Raw genomic sequence first — 21,499 nt, 5'->3', positions numbered from 1 at the left:
AAGGGGGGGAGGAGTAAAAGAAGAAAGAGAAAAACAGGAAATGAAACAGAGATCTGTACCCACCTTTCCGTTGTCAATGAACTGATCGATGAGATGCGGAGAAACAAAGAATAAAGTCTCAGAGTTGTCCTAGCTTCTTGGTGAGCCCATTCTGGGAACACCTGAGGTTTGCCATTCGATTTTAGGCAAGATTTCAAGGCAAAAATTTAAACTAATATAGAATGAGGCGATTAGCATATAGCCAAAAAAATAACATACAAATTTCTTTTCAAACAATTCCTTTTATACCCTAAAAAAAGTTTGGAAGATATCTTTGAAAAATAAAGCTCTTAAAAAACTAAACACGGAAAAAAATGCTAAAATATATGGACGGGTTTGTGTTCAGCTACCATCTACTTTAAATAAAGAAGGCTCAGAGTATAAACCCTTTTTCAATAAATTTTTCTTCATAAATTGCATACAGAAGGAAATCTTTAGGTGTGCCTGTTGCAAAGGGTTAACCGGAAGATAAGAACAACATATTTCAATCATTTTTTAAAGCAAAAAATGCACATTTTACTAACATATAAGAATGTGGCCGATTGCAACCAAAAAGGGAGTTGCATAATTACATGTTTTAGGAATCCTATATACAAAATTTTAACATTCTGAGGCTACTCATTTTTGAATTATGTGATACATACATACGTACATGAAAATAGTTTCTGAATTCATGTGAAATCAGTTTTATAATTCGTTTGGGGAAAAAGAGCCATTTATTCTGTCTTTACATACGGATGTCACAAAAAAACATCGTTAAATTGCATTCGATGGCAGTCAAAATGGATTTTTTTTGTTAAAATATGATACCCGGAATTTTTTGTGATTACAATACTTCCTCTACTTCATATAAGGAAGTAAAAACACTCTTCAATGCTTCAGCAAAATTTTCAAATCAGCCATCTTTAACTGACTACTTAGACATTGGGATTCCCATTTGACTAAAAACTATTCTTTCTATTCTAGCAAGATTTTGCTTATATGAAACTGGTGAAATTTTGGACATTAGAAGAGTTTTACGGGTATGTCTAAATCATGGGTCTCTAAAGGGGGCTCCAAAAGTCTTTAAAATGCCACCCAAATGCAAATTATGAAAGTATTTAAATTTATACATTTTTATTTAAAAAAATAAATGTTTGAATTTGATTCATATATAATCGACTTGAGGTACGCGCGAGTAATGTGAAAATAAAAAAATTAAATAAAAACATCTTAGTATGTAATGATATATTAACTGCAAAGTGACATTCAACTGAAAGAAAAATTTGAAAATATTTCTTTACTGGAGTTTTATAAAGATTACCTACCCCACGCTAAATATTCTAATTATGACAATCATGTTTTATTAATGTCTTCAGCTTTTGGCAGTACCTATATTTGTGAACAATTATTTTCGAAAATGAGGCATACAAAAAACAAAAATAGGGCAAAGATCACTGACAAACATCTTGAAAATGCATTAAGAATTGCAACCTTGTCTACTGAACCCAATATCGATTTGCTAGTTCAACAAAAGCAAAATCATCCATCTCATTAATTTGAATTTTTTCCATCTTTATGAAATCCAAACTAAATGAAACAAAACTTTTACAAATTAATGATAAATATGTACACTGCAGAAAAAAAAGGGGGGACAACTCTATATCTCCCATTCTACTGGGTCGATTCACAAAATTCAAATTGCATTTTTCATATCTCGAAAGCATGACTTAGGATATATATTAGATTTATATATAGCATTGTTCTAACATAGGTATTTTAACAAAAAAATTCAGGCTTTTCCTGAAATGACATACCAATTTTTTTCCATATTTTGATTCTAAGACTCAAATTATGCCTAGATATTAAATTTTGTAAAATTTAGTGCGAAATTTATGGAGAAATTCAAAAATTTATCTTGGCACAATTTTTTCAGTTTTTCTTCTTAATATGTGGCAATCAATTATCCTTTCCTTTCCATTATGCCAGAGTGGAAAAAAAGGCACCTCGTTCCTACCTTTTTACATTGTGCATGAGCAGAAAAAAAATCACATTGTTTCTACTTCCAAATAATTTTAGCAAAGTGTCTAAACCATATTTGATGTTTTATCACTTTCACCAAATATGCCAAATTTCAAAATGCTCCAATATATATAAATTCCCATATATCTTTGGAAATTTTGAATAAAAAACTATTTTTTGCAGGTATGCTTAGAAATATGTCTACTTTAAGATGATGGTAAAAATTTCATAGAATTCAAAAATTTTTTTGAAAAATTTATAAAAATTATTTTAAAATACAAATTTTAAAATCAAATCATAAAAAATAGGTGAGTTTTATTTGCAATGAACCTTAATTATGAAATATCAAAGGAAGAATCAAATAAGTTTAATAAAAGAGATTAATAAATATATATACCAAACTCAGTTAACATTGAGGAGCTAAAATTTTGAGAGCTAATTTTTTAAAAACTACTAGTGTGATTTTTACAAAACTTGGTAGTTAGGCGTAATTTGAGTCGTAGAATTGAAATATGGAAAAACATTGGTATGTTATTTCAGAAAACGTCTGATTTTGTGTTAAAATATCTATGTTAGGACAGTGCTATATATAAATCTAATACATATCCTAAGTCGTGCTTTCGAGACATGAAAAAGCAAGTTGAATTTCGTCAATCGTCCAGTAGAATGGGAGATATAGAACTGTCCCATATTTTTTTGTACAGTGTACCTATACATATCTAATTCAAGTTAAAAAAATTAATAATAAAAAGAAGTTAATTTATTTTAATAAACAACATATAGCTAATTTTAATTTCAATTTGTTAAAAAATATTGTATGTGAGCCCCGCAATTTGTTTTCTTTGCAATGTGGCCCCGCAAATGTTTTCCCTTTGCAATGCAGCCCTCAAATAATCATAGTTTAGACATCCGTGGACTAGATGAAAGAAACTGAGATTTTTTTTACGATTTCAAAAGGTATGATGATTACGATTTCAAAAGTTATTTTGTCACACCTATATTCTGTTTTTGCTAATGGTAGTTATTGATCACCATTTCTCCAAAAAATCATGGGAAAAACAATACTCAGTACTAAAAAGCTATGAGATCTTTTTATGTTGATTGCTGCTTAACGAGTATAAAGACATTTGCAGAAGTAAAACACTTTTACTGAATCCATTATAAACATAATGAAAAAAGGAATATTTGATTAGGAAAGCAGTGTTATTCTTACTTTTTCTTAATATAATAAAAGAAATCGATACCGAATAGACCACTGATGTATGTGTCAGAAGAACCAGAGTTCAAAACACTGACCACTTCTGTTTTTTCATGTGAATGTTTTTGATTTGGAGCAAATCAAAAAAGGTCAGTATTGTTAAAATGATATAGATATCTTCAGAAAGTATAATATCAACTGAAACAAAGGTTTAGAACAGAATAATTAGATTTCCACCATTCCTCAGTTTCCAAATGGTGTGATAAAATTAATATAGGAGATATCCTATTATACGAGGGCTATCCAGAAAGTAGATTACGTTTTGGAATAAAAAAATAAACAAAGTATAGGAAACAAATTTTATTATATACAGATGAAAGCCACACTCAAATACTACTTTTCTACATAGTCACCATACAAATTAAGGCATTTATCGTAGCGATGTACGAGCTTGGAAATTCCTTCGTCGAAAAATTCGGCCGCCTGCGCCTTCAACCACTTCGTTACCTCTTCTTGCCTTCCATCTTGCACAAAACTTGTGGTAACCAAGCTTTTCGCTGATGATTTCGTGCAACAAACTTCGCGAAATTTGTGGAAAACTCAAAGAAAGTTCCGTTATTGTGAAATTTCGATTTTCACGGACTTTAGCATCGACTTTTTCGAGAAGTTCGGCGGTCACTATGCTGGGTCTCCCACTTCGATCTTCGTCGTGAACATTGGTTCGGCCATTTTGAAATCTTATGACCCACTGACGCACTCCACCTTCAGTGATAATGTTGTCCCCATACACTTCACGAAGCTGCCGATAGATTTCTATCGGTTTACAGTTTTTTGCAGTCAGAAACCTTATTACTGAGCGCACCTCGCAGCTCGCGGGATTTTCAATTAACGCAGACATTTCAAACCGTCACAGTATCTGAACGGAGCACAGCACGAACCTCTCACTAGCACGGCTAGATGCAGACTGAGCTGCGCAACGCTCTGACCCCAAGATGGCCGCGCTAGCCTCGCCCCTAGCGGACACAGACGGAAACGTAATCTACTTCCTGGATGGCCCTCGTAGTACAAAGTCTGGAATCCGGACTCGTTGGGACTTCAGCGATTCCGGATTAGGGATTTTTCTGGGTTATAGATAATCAGTTTAAATCTGGTAAGATGGCATGCAGAAATTATACAATTAAAAACATGAAACCATAATTTATGAAATAAAGAGCAATTATGATCTAAAGGGTATCAAAATTTATAAAAAAAAAAGCTTAATATTCATTTGTTTACTTTATAAAACATTTCTTTCAATGTAAGTTGTTTAAGTTGCTTCGTTTTTTGTGCTAATGCTTTCTCTTTAATTCTAATAGACATAATTTCTTGTTTAGTTACAAAGTTCCACTGTTCAAGTCCTGTAATTGCTGTGTCGAGAATACTGACTAACTTGTTAACTGAAATTTTTTCATTTTCAATAACCTGTCTGTCACTTTCTTCACTACCAGAAGTGGTATTTTCTGGATCTAGAACCATACTACAGATTTTGCCGTCCGTTAATTGATTGATGATTGGGGCATTATCGTCGCAATAAAAAAATTCTGTTAATCATCTTCATTTATTACTGTTTCTCCACATTTCTTTACAAAATCCAATAACTGGAAAATTTCACCTTTAGTTTGCATTCAAAAACCTTCAAATTCGCAGCTATCATCTTCTTCGTTCTCACAATGAAATATGGTAGCTGGCTATAAATTATGCCAAGCATTTTTTAACATATTTGGAGACACATCCTCTCGCAATCTTGCGATGCACCACACAGCAGATTTTATGCTAAAAAATTTCAAAAAGTCTTGAACAGTCTAGCCATTGTTCAAGAAATTTAACATAATTTTTAAAAATGCTACTTTTTATTTGCTTTCAGTTTCCAAATCCTCTGGCAGCTCCAGAATCAGAAACTCTTTTTGACATAATCGAAAGTTCAAGCTTTATTTTTATAAAATTGCTCTAACAGTCTGCTAAAAATAATAAGGCGGTTCCAATTAGAAGATTAAGGAACAGTGCAATCTGCAACATTAACTGAAATGCCTTAGAATCAGTAAAGATAATTTTAGCCTAACTTATACCGTCCATTATACATTAAACGCACATGTGTAAAGAATACAAAAAAATTTGTGGCTTTGAGGTCTGGATTATAGATCATTCTGGATAATGGACGTCCGGATTACGGACTTTGTACTGTAATTGGTGTGGATCAAGTTCAAAAACAAGGAACTATGACATTCAAGAAGCACAGTGCTCTGACCAACGTACTGATGTTGATCAGGTCCGCCTCCAAGAAATTCTGGAAGAAGATCAGTATGCAACCACCTGAGAGTTTGCTAAGGAGTTTAACATTAGTATCATGTCAGAAACATTCACATGAAAAAATAGAAGTGGTCAGAGTTTTGAACTCTGGTTCTTCTGACACATACATCAGTGGTCTATTGTTCATAATATATTCATATCATAGTCACACTATGCATTGCATAAACTTGACGTACAAGTTCAATCACTCGGTGCCACATGAGCTGACTAAAGCAGATAAGGACAGAAGTGTTCGGACCTGCTCAGTTGTCAATGCAAGGACAAAATTCTGGGCCGGATTGTCACTTGTGATAAAAAGTGGGGATTTACTTCAACAACACAGGCCGAAAAGCCGGTTGGTCTGCACCTGATCAGCTCACAGCAGCATCGCAAAGCACAATTTGACTAACAAAAAGATCAAGCTTAGTATCTGATAGGATTGTTGTGGTATTTTCAAATGTAAAACCATCAACAGTAAGGTGTACACTGAAATGCTGGTCTATGTTGACGCTGCTATCAAGGAAAAACATTGAACTGAGTTCCAGCACAGAAAGGTAATACAAAACCACACGTCTCTGTATATAACCAGAATAATGCAAGATCACATGTGACACAAAGATAATGTAAGATCATTCAACGGCTGTACTCTGTACAGACTCGAATGTGATCTTTTGCCACACCTACCATATAGGTCCCACATCACTACTTCAGACTTCAACCTTTTTTCACACCTGCAGCTACATCTTGCTGGTGCTATCTTCCATTCTACACAGAACATCCAAAATGAGTTTGATCTGTTTTTGGACTCGCAGCCACCAAACCTGAGATCATAGAGCTGGTGCCAACAGTTTTCAGTGACAGTGTAGTGTTTTCATATGCTTAACTGATTTATTTATTTAATCTCTGAAGTTTGGCAAAAAGCAATGCAGCTATAGAAAGGATATTTTTAAGACTATTTCAACTAAAACCAAAACATCAAAACAAAATGTGTTTAGAACTCCTAGATTTCATACTTAAAATGAATGACCATGTCACAGGAACACTGAATTTTTCTTCATTAAAACTCAGTAAAAAAAACTAAATAAATAAAATTCAGTAGTAACCCTCTAGCCAATGCAGGTTTTTAAATCTGTCATGAATATCTTAGTTAAAAAAAACATTTATTAGCTAAATTTGTATAATTACTTATATAATTACTTATTTTAGTCTCTATTTTCATAATCTTACATTCATTTATTATAGAGAGCAAGAAAGCAAAATATCTTAAATTATAAGCTAGTATATATACCAAGTGACAAAATGAATGTCATGACTGGATAAAGCTTGTAATACCGCTCCAAAGCGTTAAGCACAATGAATGACTTTCATTTATTTATTTAGCTATACATCAGTAATTTTTCTCTTTTCCATGCTAAAAAATTTTGCTGAAGAGAAGGAGATTTTATATAAGTATATACATACAATTTAAAAAGTTAATACTAAAAACATTTTTAAGAAAACAGCATGTACTAGAGTCCTTAGCCTTTTGCATAAAGGGCAATTATTTAAAAAAAATTGAACTCATGGAGCAAGGAGTGCACTGTATTTATAGATAGAAGAATTCAGTAAAAACAATAGTACTGAAAGGGAAAATATTGCAAAAAAGTGTGAAACAGAGTTATGACACTTTTCACTAATATTTATGGTTTTATTACTATACTAATTTTGTTTTTGAGTTAATTTCTCACCCAATATTATGGTGATAATGAAGACTTACAGTCGGAGCTCCTCAGCTCCGACTGTAAGTCTTCATTATTCTATTAGTAAAGTCTATTGGGTACTCAAATACAGAAAGGATGAAATGCATTCTCCTGATTTACAATATTGCTCAGAACTAAGCAATTGAGGTGACTTAAAAATCAAAGAAAAATCTGTTTTCTAAATAACAAGATAAAGAAACTTAACAATGAAACAACAGGGATTTTATTAGAATATGATAAAGTTAAATAAGTCAACCAAGCAGGAAGGAAAATTTATTGAAAAGCAAAAAATAATGAATTAGAAGAATGAACTGAAATAAATTAGTACAAAAGCACTAACATTACAAATGTAAGGAAGCACTTAACAATGGACTTGAAAAAAATAATTTAAAAAAAAACCTAAATTAACTGAGAATTGATTAAAAGAAAAAATGAATGTTAAACGATGGATAGTTTGCAATAGAGTTTTAAAATTTTCGCCAAAACTGTGATACATAATTCAAATGAGTAAGAATCGAATAGTCTGTAACTTACAGAACCAAATAGAGACTGAGTTTGTGATGATGTCACAGATCATGTGAACATATATATGACCATTACGTAACAAAAATCATGAGATCTCTGGTGTCATACGCTATTTTTTGTGACTTTTCAATACTTCTGCTACTTTAGTTGAAATATTTCTGACAACACTGCATGAAACTTGGAAATCGCTATATAGTTACATTTCATGCCAATGTTTATGTTTGGTGCTAAGTGGCACCCTGCTAGCATAAAAAGTACCATATTTTGCATCAGTTTGATTATAAAACTATTTTCAGAAATACAACAAACAGGAAATCCAAAAAAGTTTCTTTTTTTAAGACATAGGTATACAAGTGAAGTATATGTTTCAGTAGATAAAAGAATACCTTTTTCACATTATCATACAGCTGGGGTTTATGAAGTGGTCTCCATTTTTTCCCTGTGTTACATGACTTGATGCAAAACATTAATCCTCGTGCTGATAATGAAACCAAATATTCATTCATAGCCTCTCGATTCTAAAAATTAGAATTACTTCAGAAAACATGCAAACACTTTATATTATACAAGCATTTCTTTTATATTGATAACTGAATAATACTTAATGTACTAATGCATATGCTACAACAGTTTGAAGTTAGATTTGAAGACTGGAATAAATATGGCTATGATGAAAAAAAATATTTATATATATATAACATGTCATCAAAATAATGTTAATGTAATAAATATGTAAATATTTATAAAAAATTACTTTATTTTTTAAACACATTTTTTGCAAAGCCAGATTTAAGATAAAGTAAATAATTTATAACTGTCTACCAGCTCTGATACTGCAAACATTAAAAATACATTTACTTGGAAAAACCATTTTAACTCTTGAAATTTACTATGCAAATTACTCTTAGCAAGACATGCACATGATAGAAAATGAACAGCAATTGAATGCACAAAATAGTTCAAAAACCATATATTAAACTTCCACTTTAAAGCATCTAATTGTTACATTATTTGACTGTTATGTCAATTCAGATTGCTTTTGTGGTAATACTGTAGCATATGAAAATGTGACAAACATCAAATGATTCAGCTGAAAAATGTCACATTACACATTACAGGGAAATAGTCTGCCATAAAGATGAATTTGCCTGAAATATAGGCTGGAGTGATGTTGTTACGAGTGGTTCCCAACAGAGTACCCATGCCTATCATGATGGCAGCAGGAAGCCTAGGTAACAACATTCTAGAAGAATCAGGCAGTAGAGGAAGATATGAGTGATATCTGTAATTCAACACAAATTTTTCATATCTAATGAACATAAAATGTCAAGAAGTTGTTGCAAAACACTTGGAATTTTTTTTGCAGTTTCCTTTATTACACTTACTACTAATTCCTAGATATTAAAAAACAGCATTTATAAGTGTCATAACTATGAAGCCCGAAATGCATTGGATTAGAATTGTATGTTCAGTAACTACTTTTATTTAGATTGGAAGATTACAGAATTTATAAGAGAAAGATTCCTAGCCATATTATTCACTCTATGTCAATCTGAAATGGAACATGTCTATTACACTTCGTATCACTGCTCAGGAAGCACTGCTTTAATATATAATTGCAATTAGAGATCCATTGCAGCATTTTTAATGGTGTGATGTTACATTAATGAGATCCAGCAATGTGTTGTTTTTGCAGTGTTTTCACATCTGCCGGGTCATCTTTGAGTATGATAATATCCATCTATATATAGCAAATATGTCCAAGGAATTTTGTGCATATCACAGCCCACCCTTTATTGTCAAAACTTTTAAATACTATTTCAAATGAAATGGTGCTGAGGCATAATTTTAATTTATGCAATTATTTAAAAGTAAGTTGCAACAGTAGTATTAAGTGATGGCCACAATGATTAATATTTTAGTATTTTGTTCTGTAAGGAAAATATTCGGTTCTGTGTTCTTTTAAGCGTTATTGTGTAAAAAAAAGTATTAAAAACTAGATATGATTTTCATTTGGTGCATACCATACATATTTTCAAAATGACAATTTGACTGTGATTCACTTACCCATGAAATTTGAAAATTTAGGTGGTTGCCAAGCAAAAAACAAAGAAAATGGGAGATTTTCATACTGTGCAATGAAGCAATTTCAAAAGCATGCCAAATAAATTTAAATTAGTTTTATAATATATGAATCATACTATTAAATAACTTATGATGTCATTTTAATTTAAAATAGGCTACGATTCAATCAGACTTTTTAAATTTTATGTTTTTAACTAATTTTATTTAATTTTGCAATTTTCTTAAATTTTTATACTGAGAAATTCCAGGGTAAGGAAGAAAAGCTTTTATTTATCAAGAACTTTAAACATGATGAAAATAAAACTAGTGGCAAATAATATTATTAATTAGTTAATAACTAACAGCAAATTTAAAATCCTATGGCAAGTGTGGACAAATGCAGTAAAACACAAAACAATCTTTTCACTTCAATGGTTAGGTCATAATTCCTTCACTTTACTTCAAATTACACATGCATGTGGATCTGATATAAAAAAAAAAAAAAAAAAAAAAAAAAAAAAAAAAAAAAAACCCTGCTTTTATGCTTTTCTTTGCCTAACGCCTGGCATTGTCATATCAACTATTCGGGTTCAGTCTATAGTTTAATGGAAGAAAAGATCAAACTGTACCGTTAGTGGCAAAACAAAAGGCTCTAAATTAAAGCCAGAAGAATCAATGTTCTGCCACACTGGAAACAGCAAAATAACAGCTAGAAATGAGGAACTGGGAAAGCTGGCAGCTATGCTATATTATGATATAGAAAACCAAGGCATCTTGGTTACAAATATATGGTGAAATTTTTTTTAACTCTTTAATGGTATGAAGATTTCTGATGATCGTCTAAAGCAGTAGTTGCCACACTTATGAAGCTTCTAAGCAACAGTATCATTTTAAAATCTTACTGAGAGTGACTAAAAGAAACCAGAACAGAAATAAGTACTTTTGCAAATCTCATATATGTTTATTGACTGTAAACACACATTTCTAGTAAATATAAAATCAATTTTAATAAAATTGTATATAAGAAACTCAAACTGAACATAAGAAAAAAATTAAAGAGTCATTAATAATAAATGTAAGAACAGATTTTTCATTGTACTTGTTAATTTTAATGAGAAGGATAGCATTATCTTTGGTCAACAACAAGTATTTTTAATGTTGGGAGAGTAGGTAATGGCTGCTATTGGAATACAGTTGTTCAAATGTTCATCAGTCAATCTGTTTTTGTACTTGTTTCTTATAAATTTCACACTGGATAAAGAAACCTCACAAGCTATATAAAGCTGAACCTATGTATATAACCTCACCAATGTAAAGCTGAACATTAGATCAACCAGAACCAACAATGGGTACTTTTTCAGGAACAAAAGGCCAAATATTTTCACAGCTTGGAGAAAGCAATTTTAAACATAAATCATTTTGAAAATCAGTCAATTCCAACTCCACTGTAATATTGTCTCTCTGAAGAGCCTCGCTTATCAAGGGTTTGCTTTAAATAGGCAAAATGTTTGCATTTACCTTGGATGAGAATTTTTTATATCTTCAGCTTTTTGAGAATATGTGTGCCTTCTGCATTTCATGGCAGCACCTCAGTAGACCCATTTTGAATTAGGACACTTCAAGACTTGAAACATTTTAATTTTGTAGAAGTGTCAAATATTAACACTATAAATGCTATCAGAGAAATTGATTTACTTACTATTTCTTTTATATGAAGATCCCATAAAATACATTTAAAAATAAATGAACAGTTTCGCACAAAATCTTCTTAAACAGAACCCATCTTCTTCAAAACTGGTAAAATTTTCAGGTATGACATCACAGCAAATCAAAGTGTTTTTTCGTTTGGTTATTTTGATGAGAATAATCAAATAGCCTAATATAAAAATGTATTTTAGCAGCAACAAGATGCTCACTACTCTTTTTTTCAACAAAGTCATTTCATGAGATGTTTTTTTAATACTTTGATATTTTAACATTATACTTCTAATAACAATATAAAGAAATTAGAAAAATGGAATCATTGAAATTCTGCCAAATAAATTTAAAATGACCTATATGTCAGATAAAAATATATGTATAGATGAATCACTTTTTGCATGGAGAGGATGGCTGATGGCTCAGATTTAGACACCAAGAGCCAAGAGTACCCTTCAAGAGGTCTCTCTATGGAAAAATTTATAAATTATGCCATCGAGTTTTGGGTATATGTGGAACTTTTTAATTTACTGTTGAGAAGAAATTAGAAGCAGAGGCACTAGTTTATAGGGAGAACAAGAGGTAAGAACATTCTTGAGTGAATTATCTGAGAAAAAATACAATTTGTATGTTGAAAGTTTTTTTTTTTTTTTTTTAAAGTTCTTTATCACTTGTATATTATTTAGAATCTATAAAGACAAATTTGTGTGGAACTGCGATGAAGAACAGGAAAAATACGCTGAGGAATTTTCCAAGAAAATATTTAAAAGAAGGAAAGTTAGATGCTATGCAGCATAAAAATCTGAATGCGACTGTGTCGAGGAGGAGGGAGAGGAAGATGTATCTGTATTGACAACAATATATGCTTGAGATTTAACTAAATGTGGAAAGAAAGGTAGAAAAACCCAAGGAACATATTTTGAAGCCTACTTATATTTTAGATTACAATAAATGGGTGAGAGGCATTGACCTTGGCAACTAAATCATGACTCACTATCTGCTACTATAAATTTGTAAACTGGTATAAAAAACTGTTTTTTTTGATTGATGGACATTGTGCTCATGAATGCCAACGTTGTTTACAAAAAAAGAAAGAAAAGTACTAAAGTCAGTACCTATCTTGGAATTTAAAATGAAAGTTATGGAACAAATTTTTAAGAAGTATGAAGATCACAGGGCCAAAAAGGAAGTTCACTGTATGATCACCCATACCATTAAGACTTTCTAGGAGACACTTCCCTACTTTAAATCTAAATAAAAGTGATAAAAATGTGTCACTGACAATGTATAGTTGGCTCATAAATAGTAAAACAAATCCAGAAAACAGCAGCAGTCATTTCATTCTTGTGACATATGCATGACTGTATATTCATGTTTCAAAGAATATTATACACTGTCTCCTGTTTAAAATTTGCTCTCTTTTCTTTGTTTCCATGCTGGTTTTTTTATGAAAGCGAGTTTTAATGTTTTTGATTTTTTTATTATGTGTTATGGTAAATAAATCAGTGATTGTTTTGATATCTTTTCATATATATTTATTTGAGGTCATGTAAAAAATTATATTATCTAAAACTGATTATTTTATAAACTTCTTAAGGATAGTATAATGATAAGTTTTAAAATTAATTCAGATAACTACTTGTGTGCTTCTCTTATAACGTACCAAAATCTGGAACAATTGGACGACAAATCAATTTAAGCAATTCCTCCCTCCCAAAGTATTTTCCCAATTAACAGAGAAAATTGCCTATTTCTAGAAGATAATGCATCTGGTTCAGGTGCCATCCCAAAAGAGATGTTCAGCAACTGAGGTGCCCATCCCCAACCAGTTAAACTTTTATTTCAAATTAAAATATATACATTCTTTTATAAACTACTGGCTAAACTGATTTTTATAAGAATATAAACCAATATCAAACAATCAATAATTTTGATTGAAATAAAAGCTAAAATACTAAAATCTTTCTGAAACAAAAAATTATCTCTGATATTAGATTAAAGATAACTTTGGAGATTTAAAAACTTCATGTGATAAAAAATAAAATAATTATAAAGGAAAAAATATCACAGAGAAGAAATAAATTCTGATCATGGAAAATAAGTTTCTGAAGTTATATTATGATCAGAAAAAACTTTATATATATATATATATAGATATGTATTGTATATAAGGGAGAAAAAGATAGACTGGGGAACATATCTTCCATTTTACTACAAGAAAATACAAAAACAATAATAATTTAATGCACAAATGATTTAAGAAATTATATAGCAATGCACATTTCACATAGAATAATCATTCCCAAACTAGTTTGATTTTGCATATAAGATTGATTTTTACAACTTCATGACATGATCAGCAATATTGATATTTTGGTTAAAATTCATGAGTTAAAATACTGTCAGGTCATAGTGAAAATCTTACAATTAAACAATTTTTCAGCTAATGTAAATGTATTTAAGCACACAAATTTTCCTTCACAGGCTTACATAGAACAAAAATACAAATGCTGTATAGTCTGCTGTAATGTCTGGCAAGTTTAAGAAAATTCTATGGTGCAACAGACACACTTTTTTCATTCCAGTTTCCCTCCTCAAACTTACATTATGAATCCATGTTAAAATTAGTAAACAGCTTAGATGCCTTCAGTTTTGCAGCATTACTCGAGACTATCAGATTAGTGATATGCCACCCTATTGGCATGGTGCTAAGAAAATCAGATGCCATAGCCTTTGGATCAGAATCGAAACCTGGAGAAGCCATGGATATTTGAAAGTGTATAAAGTCTTTGGGACAGGAAGGCACTTAAAAGTATTGTGGAGTTAAAATTTCTTTTGAGAGGATGATGACAGGAAAGAGAAGTAGAAGGCCTTCGGATCCATTCCTCAAGTATTCTTTATTGCAATAAGGATGGAACACCTCCTTTACTAAAGGTGCAATAAATTTCCCCTAGTGGTACACTCCTGTCAATGTTTTAGACAATGAAATGACTAAATGACTACCAAGTTCAGCCTTTCCCAAAAAAATACTTAACTAGCAAAGTGTCCAGTCATTGAGAAAAAAATAGACATATTGATAATAATGCAAATGTAAATATTAGCTCATTTGTTCCTTGAATAATAAGGAAACTGAAAGCTTATATATATTTACACAAGAATAAAAACCTACACAATAGCTTTATTACAGCTGTAACAAAATTAGTCATGTTTCATAATATCAGTTACAGAATAAATTTATGATGTTTAATGGTTATATTATTAAAAATACCAATAAAAGGTGAAAATAAGGATTGGCTTGGTTTATTTATCATGGCAAAGCACACTAGGGCTATCTGCCTAAAGGAAGGGATGCCTTCGTGGAGGACTTTCTAAGGAAAACTGGCTCGTATACACATGGGGAAAACCACGAAAATGCCCATGCAGCCAGCCCGTTCGCAGGATTCGAACCTCAGACGAAACTATTAGTGTTTAACACTCTGCCGCTGGTGGGTTCATGTGAAAATAAGGAAAATAAATACCTACATTCCAATCATTTGAAATAACGTCAGCTTCACTTAACCACTGTGAGCAGTCGGATGCTACATCAATATCTTCGGTAAATACTACATAATTTTCTTGAAGAAACAGAGTAAAACCTTCTGCTGAAATAGCAGTTTTTTGATATACTTCCTGCAAATAAAAATATGTTTTTAAAATAGTGAAAAAAAAAGTATTCAGTTGAATATTTTAAGTCATGAATCATACTTCAGCATTAGCCAATAAAGGATCCCTTTCAAAACATTTCATATGACCAGGAAGAATATCTTTCTCAGATTTTAATGAAGGATCACCTGTAAAAAAAGAATGAAAACAATAAATGATTTTGAGGTAAAATATATCAAAAGCATATACAGTCAAAAGTCTTTAATCCAGACTCGTCGGGACTTCGGCGATTTCGGATTATCCGTTTTTCCGGATTATAGATCCTCAATTTAAATCTGGTAAGATGGCATGCAGAAATTATAAAATTAAAAATATGAAACCGTAATTTATGAAATAAAGAGCAATTATGATCTAAAGGGTATCAAAATTTACAAAAAAAAAAAAAAAAAAAAAAAAAAAAGCTTACTATTTATTTGTTTACTTTATTAAACATTTCTTTCAACTCGTGCATGCATAAAACATACACGATGCATAGTCGAAATTAGAAAATTGCAACCAGAAAACTATTTGATGTGTATTCGTGATATTTATAATGACAAGGAATTTGATTTAAATCATATCAAAGACAGAGTACATCGAGATGAAATACTACATTTAGTAAGGAATTATAAGCCGAATAAAATAAAAACATCTGCCCTGAAGATAAGGATAGTGCTGACAGATCAACTTCCAGTTCACTGCGCGCCGTGACGTTTCCCCATCTCCCCTGCAGAGCAGCGTGAAATTGATAAACAGATTTCGGAATGGTTAGAGAAACAAAAATCTTTATCCATTTTTTGCAGCAATTCCACTTTTTGTTTGATGGACATCGATACATGCTTTCACTTTGTAGATCCTTTGGCAGCTCCAGAATCGGAAATTCTTTTTGACATAATCGAAAGGTCAAGCTTACTTTTATAAAATTGCTTTAACAGTCTGCAAAAAATAATAAGCCGGATTGAATTCAAAGATTAAGGAACAATGCAATTAACTGAAAGATATAATTAGATAATTTTAGCTTAGCTTATACCGTCCGTTATACATTAAACGTGCATGCGTTTAATGTAATGTATTATACGCATGCACAGAAAGTTTGTAGCTTTGAGGTCTATAGATCATTCTGGAATATGGACGTCCAGATTAAAGACTTTTGAATTTAGTAAAATATACACTTTATTTCATATACTTAAAATGAAGAAGTTCTTACGTTTACAATATAAAACTTTCCCTAGAGCATGAAATAAGAAAAGAGAACTATCACGTTTAAGACTATGTTCTTGAGATTCCAGCGGATCTTGGCCAGAGTTTTTTTTCTTTGCATGTAAAGACTTTTGCTTAGTAGAACCTGTTTAAAAAATCAAACACATATATATATTTACTTTTTTAAAACCTTTCTCTCATAGAATTTGAAAAAAAAAAAAAAAAAAAGTATTGAAATTAGGGAGGGGGAAAGACAATTATTGATACTAATAACAAATGAAAAAACTCATTTCAACAATGACTTGGATTAGAAAGAACATGATTAGGAAGAAATTGAAATACTATACATATTTACATAACAATATTAACCTATTCACATAACAATATTAACCTATTCAATAATTTTATTGCAGCTGTAACAAAATTAGCCGCGTTTTGTACTATTAATTACATAAATTGATGATGTTAAATGGTTATATTATTAAAAATATCAATAGAAGATGAGACTAAGAAAAATAGATACCTATATTTAAGTCATTTGAAGGAATGAGGAATTTAAATTAAAATTCTCATATACTTGTTTAAACAGAATTTGAGGTTGAAATGGCTCATGGATAAATTCTATTTTTTGATATGCAAGCACAATTTCCTTACTATGATTTTCAATTTTAGCTAGCTTAATTCACTGATTTCCTCAAAAAAATAAAATTATATTTTACATTAAAAGACAGATTTTAAATTAAATTTTAATAAAGAAATCAGTTGAAAGTTTTTGCAACATGCTAAGAGATCATAAATTAATTATTAATTTGATATGAGGTCAATGCACTTCACACATTTTTAATGTCCTTCAATGCCCTCTTTAAATCGCTTCCTTTAGATGCAACAGAGTGAAAAAGTCAGGCATATATTTCTCATTATTAAGAGCTTCAAAAACAGATATTTTGATTGACTGCTCTCTTTTCTGGTACTAAAGAAGAGAACAAAATGTCACACTTTTTTTTTTTTTTTTTTTTTTTTATATGTGTGTGTAAAAGATGTGAATGTGATCAAACTGGAAAGTAATTATACTACCCAATATTTATGTATATAACTTTTATGTGAGTGTTCAATATAAATTAATTAAGTGTTTAATGTGAAAATATAAATAAACTAAATATTATTATTCAATTCATTGATTATGCATTTATTTTTTTAATTAAAAAAATTCTACAAGCACAAAAGTTGCAAAATATTTTTTGAATTTAAAATAACTGTTTTTAAATTAATACTGAAACATTAATGTAGTATATTGTATTTATGAGTGCTGCTCTTATATAAGTTGACTATGCACAAATTTTCACAAACTGCGCTGCCTGAAAATTAATAAATTATAAAAAAAAACTGATGTATACACATGACTTCCTTGTATGGAATATTAAATTATACGCAATTTTCCTTCATTTCATTTAAACATATTGAATTAATAGTTAACAAATTTTGAATTAAATCTGTTGTGTTGATAGCACATAAACCACAACAGAATAAATGCACTCTTTAAAGTTCAATATAGTATTTATTTACCATAGTGATATTTTGGTGCTAGGTTCACTTAACAGCATCACATCTCATTCATTTATAACTCAGATGGCACAAAAATTATATCATCTCAAGAATTACCACATGTTTAATTCAAATACTATAATAAATCTAAAACAATGTATAAAAGAAATTAAACAAATAAAAAATCTGATGTGTACACCCTATGACTTCCTTGTGCAGAATATTAAATTATATGCAATTTTCTGCATTTATTTTATCTCTTTTATTTATCTCTTTTCGAATTAAATCTACTTTGTCAATAGTGCATGTTTATGCACTATTGACAAAGTAGATTTAATTCGAAAAGAGATAAATAAAAGAGATAAAATAAATGCACTCTTTAAAGTTCATTATATTTACCATAGCCACACTTTCGGCGCTAGGTTCACTTCACAGCATTACATCTCATTCATTTAATAACTCAGAGTGCACAAAAATTATATCCTCTGAACAATTACCACACATTATATTCAAATACCATAATAAATCTAAAACAATGTATAAAAGAAATTTAATGTGAAGTTTCTGTATGATTTGGAATGAAAGGGGAAAAGCATTAATTGACTGGTGTGTAAATGAAGATTTACTTAGTACTCATTATAAGTATCCTGTTTGTATGAAGGAAATGCATACAGTCGAACGTAAAGATCATTCAAATGGCTTTGAATGAGTTTGTCACAAAAAATGCCACCGACAGTCTGGCACTACAGATGATATTTTTTAGTCTTATTTTTGTTAATTTATTTGGTGACGGCAATATGCATATTCTAGTTGTGATCATTTTAGATGGAAGGAAGCTGTTAAGGAATTTAGTGTGCCACAGACTGAAGTCTCAGAAATTTCTAAATATGGTAAGTCGATATTTCGTTTTTGCAGCGTGTATATGTGATAACATGTATTTCCTTTTGTATGTTACTTCATTGTGTGATTTAAAATGCAGTTTATTGAGCTTCAATTGGATACACATTTTGTTCAATTTTGGTGACGAGTAACTTCGTTTTAACATTATATGCTGTCATCATTCCCTTGATTTTTTTTTAAAGTGAAAATAGATCGATGTGTACATGGACAAAATCAAGGGAGTGTGTAATGCCGAGTTTGTGCAATTCTCTGATTTTTTTTTTGAAGTGACAATAGATTGATGTGTACATGGACACCGAGTTTGTGCAATTTTTTGATTTGTTATTTTGGTTTTGTGTAACGGCCATCTTGAAATTGTGCCCTGCTGGCCAATCATCAATTTTCGGGAAGAGACACCCTGAAACATTTTTTAACAAGATTAGTATAAAATAGGACTAGTATAAAACACTCACCAGAAATGCACAAAAATTGTAAGGAATTTATAGCATTTCTAATATCTCCCATACTGTCGACAACAATTGCTTCTAAATCACATTTATTTAATTTTGGGTAACATGCTCCAACCTATTTGAAAAAATTTACTTTATAACAATTAATTGCATTTTTTAAACAAATGAGAACAGAAGATTTAATCATATTTAAATAATTAATAAAACTTTCAAACTAAATACCTTTAGATCAGCACTTACTCTGTTAAGAACTTTCATCATCATAGTAGGAGCTACAGGATTAAAGCTAACCCATTGAAAAAAAAAAAAAAAAAAGAAAAAAAAAGGTCAGAAGGTAAATGTACTTATCAGCATTAAGCATATAATTTTATTCAAATTTTGATACTATATACATTAGATATCTTGCTTTGGGTCAACAGAAAACAACATTTGAAGAATAGAATGCATACATTTATAAATATAGTAAATTTGAGAATGCAGTGAACTCTTGATTTATCACGGATGATGTCAACAGTTAATTCAAAACCACTCGAAAAAGGAATAATCCATATTATAATTAGCAGAAAAAACTATTAAGAGCTTACCGAAAATTAATCCGCAAGATAAATCCAGTATTAAAAATAAAAGGAACACAGATGTATGTTTTTATTTACTTTACCCTTTTATTTAAATTGAAATGAATGTGAAACAGAAGATATAGACTGTACACGTGATTTATTTTTAACAGATGATTTAATAATTTTGTATATTTGAGATAATATATAATTAAATCATATTGTTATGAATTTTGAATATATATGTAAATAATTTTAGTGAAATTAAATATAAAATTGTACTATTTTTTGTATAATGTAACATGAAATGCTTGAAAGAGATGAAGCTCTGCCGAAAAAATAAGAATACAGAGGCAAGTCTATTTAAAGGAGATAAATGGCTATCTTGCTAAATTGGCAAGTTTGCGATGGTTTTGCCAATAAATTGCCAAACTCAGCAACAGTTGGTCCGGTCTCTGTATAACTGTGATTGATCTTTATATGTAACTGTAACCATATTCTGCACTTATGTGTAACTTTAACTGTACATGTCTTCCAGAAATTTTGAGAAATGAAAGGTACTAGAGATTTCTTGGAAGCTGGGGGAAAACTATATAAGACCTGACAAAACATCAGCTCTCAGTAGTAACTGAAGAAATTTTCACTTAATTACTTGTTTTTCACTATTTTTCAGAACTTCACCCGATCTCCACTCAGGCTGCTCATTTCGAGGTCAGTACTTGGGAGGGTGACCACCCATGTGACTGACCTCAATGAACCAGCTTTCTCTCCACACAAACTCCACGGCTTTCGAACTTAGAATATTTTTCATCGTATCAAAGCAAGTTTTCCTATTTTCTCACCATCAAACGAGTACTTTGAAGTACTTTGGCATTTTGCTTTTCAGCGAAGCGTGCTATGCTGTGATAAAAACTGTAACCGAAGCCTTAGGGCAATATCTTCGCCATGTTAACTGGTAAAAAGTATTAAAATACTAAACGCCAGTCATTGCCATCAAGTTCCACGGTCCAGCTCTCAGTTGTTTAGTTTAGCATGAGATTAGCAGTATTGAAAGATCGGCATGGGACCTTTTCAGATGCTTTGCATTGTACTGCGTCATTTTTTATGGAAACAGGTTCAAAAATCACGTATTTTTATATTACATATTTCAAATCCATATAATGTTTAAAGTTAAAATATAAATAAGTAAAAAAGTTTGTAAAAACATTTTTTTTTTTTTTTTTTTTTTTTTTTTCAGTACAGAATTAGACCATAAATAAAAGTTATCAGAAGACTGAAATTGAAGAATAATCATATAAAAGCAAAATTTTGAAAATTAATCTTGGTTAAATTATGATTTATTTTATGAAATACAAAGGTAAAATGTACACATTAATAAAAATATGCAAAATACTTACAAAACATTTATTAGAAATGAAGTTTAGTATGATAAACTTTGAAACAAGGCTTGAGGCAAACTCCTACCTCATAATCTTTGCACCAAATTTGCTTTTCTTTGCAAATTTTTTTGCCAGTTTCAGTTTTTAGCAATATACAGCACACTGTCTATGAGGATCTTTTTTGATTGGGTTTGGGGGCATATGG

The 21,499-nt window shown here is 30.5% G+C and overlaps 1 protein-coding gene across 5 annotated transcripts in view; it reads right to left on the bottom strand.

Moving 5' to 3' along the window:
• Rad17 (Rad17 checkpoint clamp loader component) overlaps nt 1-21,499 on the bottom strand; it is a 64,491-nt gene that overhangs the window by 17,157 nt on the left and 25,835 nt on the right. For 3 of the 5 annotated variants that reach the window (XM_085817735.1, XM_085817733.1, XM_085817736.1), the window contains 6 exons: nt 19,584-19,647; nt 19,365-19,476; nt 16,478-16,615; nt 15,334-15,419; nt 15,112-15,258; nt 8,214-8,345 (listed from right to left, as the gene is read on the bottom strand). In XM_085817735.1, coding sequence (XP_085673861.1) covers nt 8,214-8,345; nt 15,112-15,258; nt 15,334-15,419; nt 16,478-16,615; nt 19,365-19,476; nt 19,584-19,647 — 679 coding nt within the window. The remainder of the gene's footprint in view (nt 1-8,213; nt 8,346-15,111; nt 15,259-15,333; nt 15,420-16,477; nt 16,616-19,364; nt 19,477-19,583; nt 19,648-21,499) is intronic. The other 2 variants (XM_085817734.1, XM_085817737.1) reach the window with 1 other exon arrangement.

This window comes from Stegodyphus dumicola, chromosome 5 (genome assembly GCF_044657685.1).
Source record: "Stegodyphus dumicola isolate Sdum_Otavi_A_Nest chromosome 5, ASM4465768v1".
Lineage (NCBI taxonomy): Eukaryota > Metazoa > Arthropoda > Arachnida > Araneae > Eresidae > Stegodyphus > Stegodyphus dumicola.
Note: the sequence above shows the minus strand (reverse complement) of the source record. Positions and strands in the feature narration are given on the sequence as shown.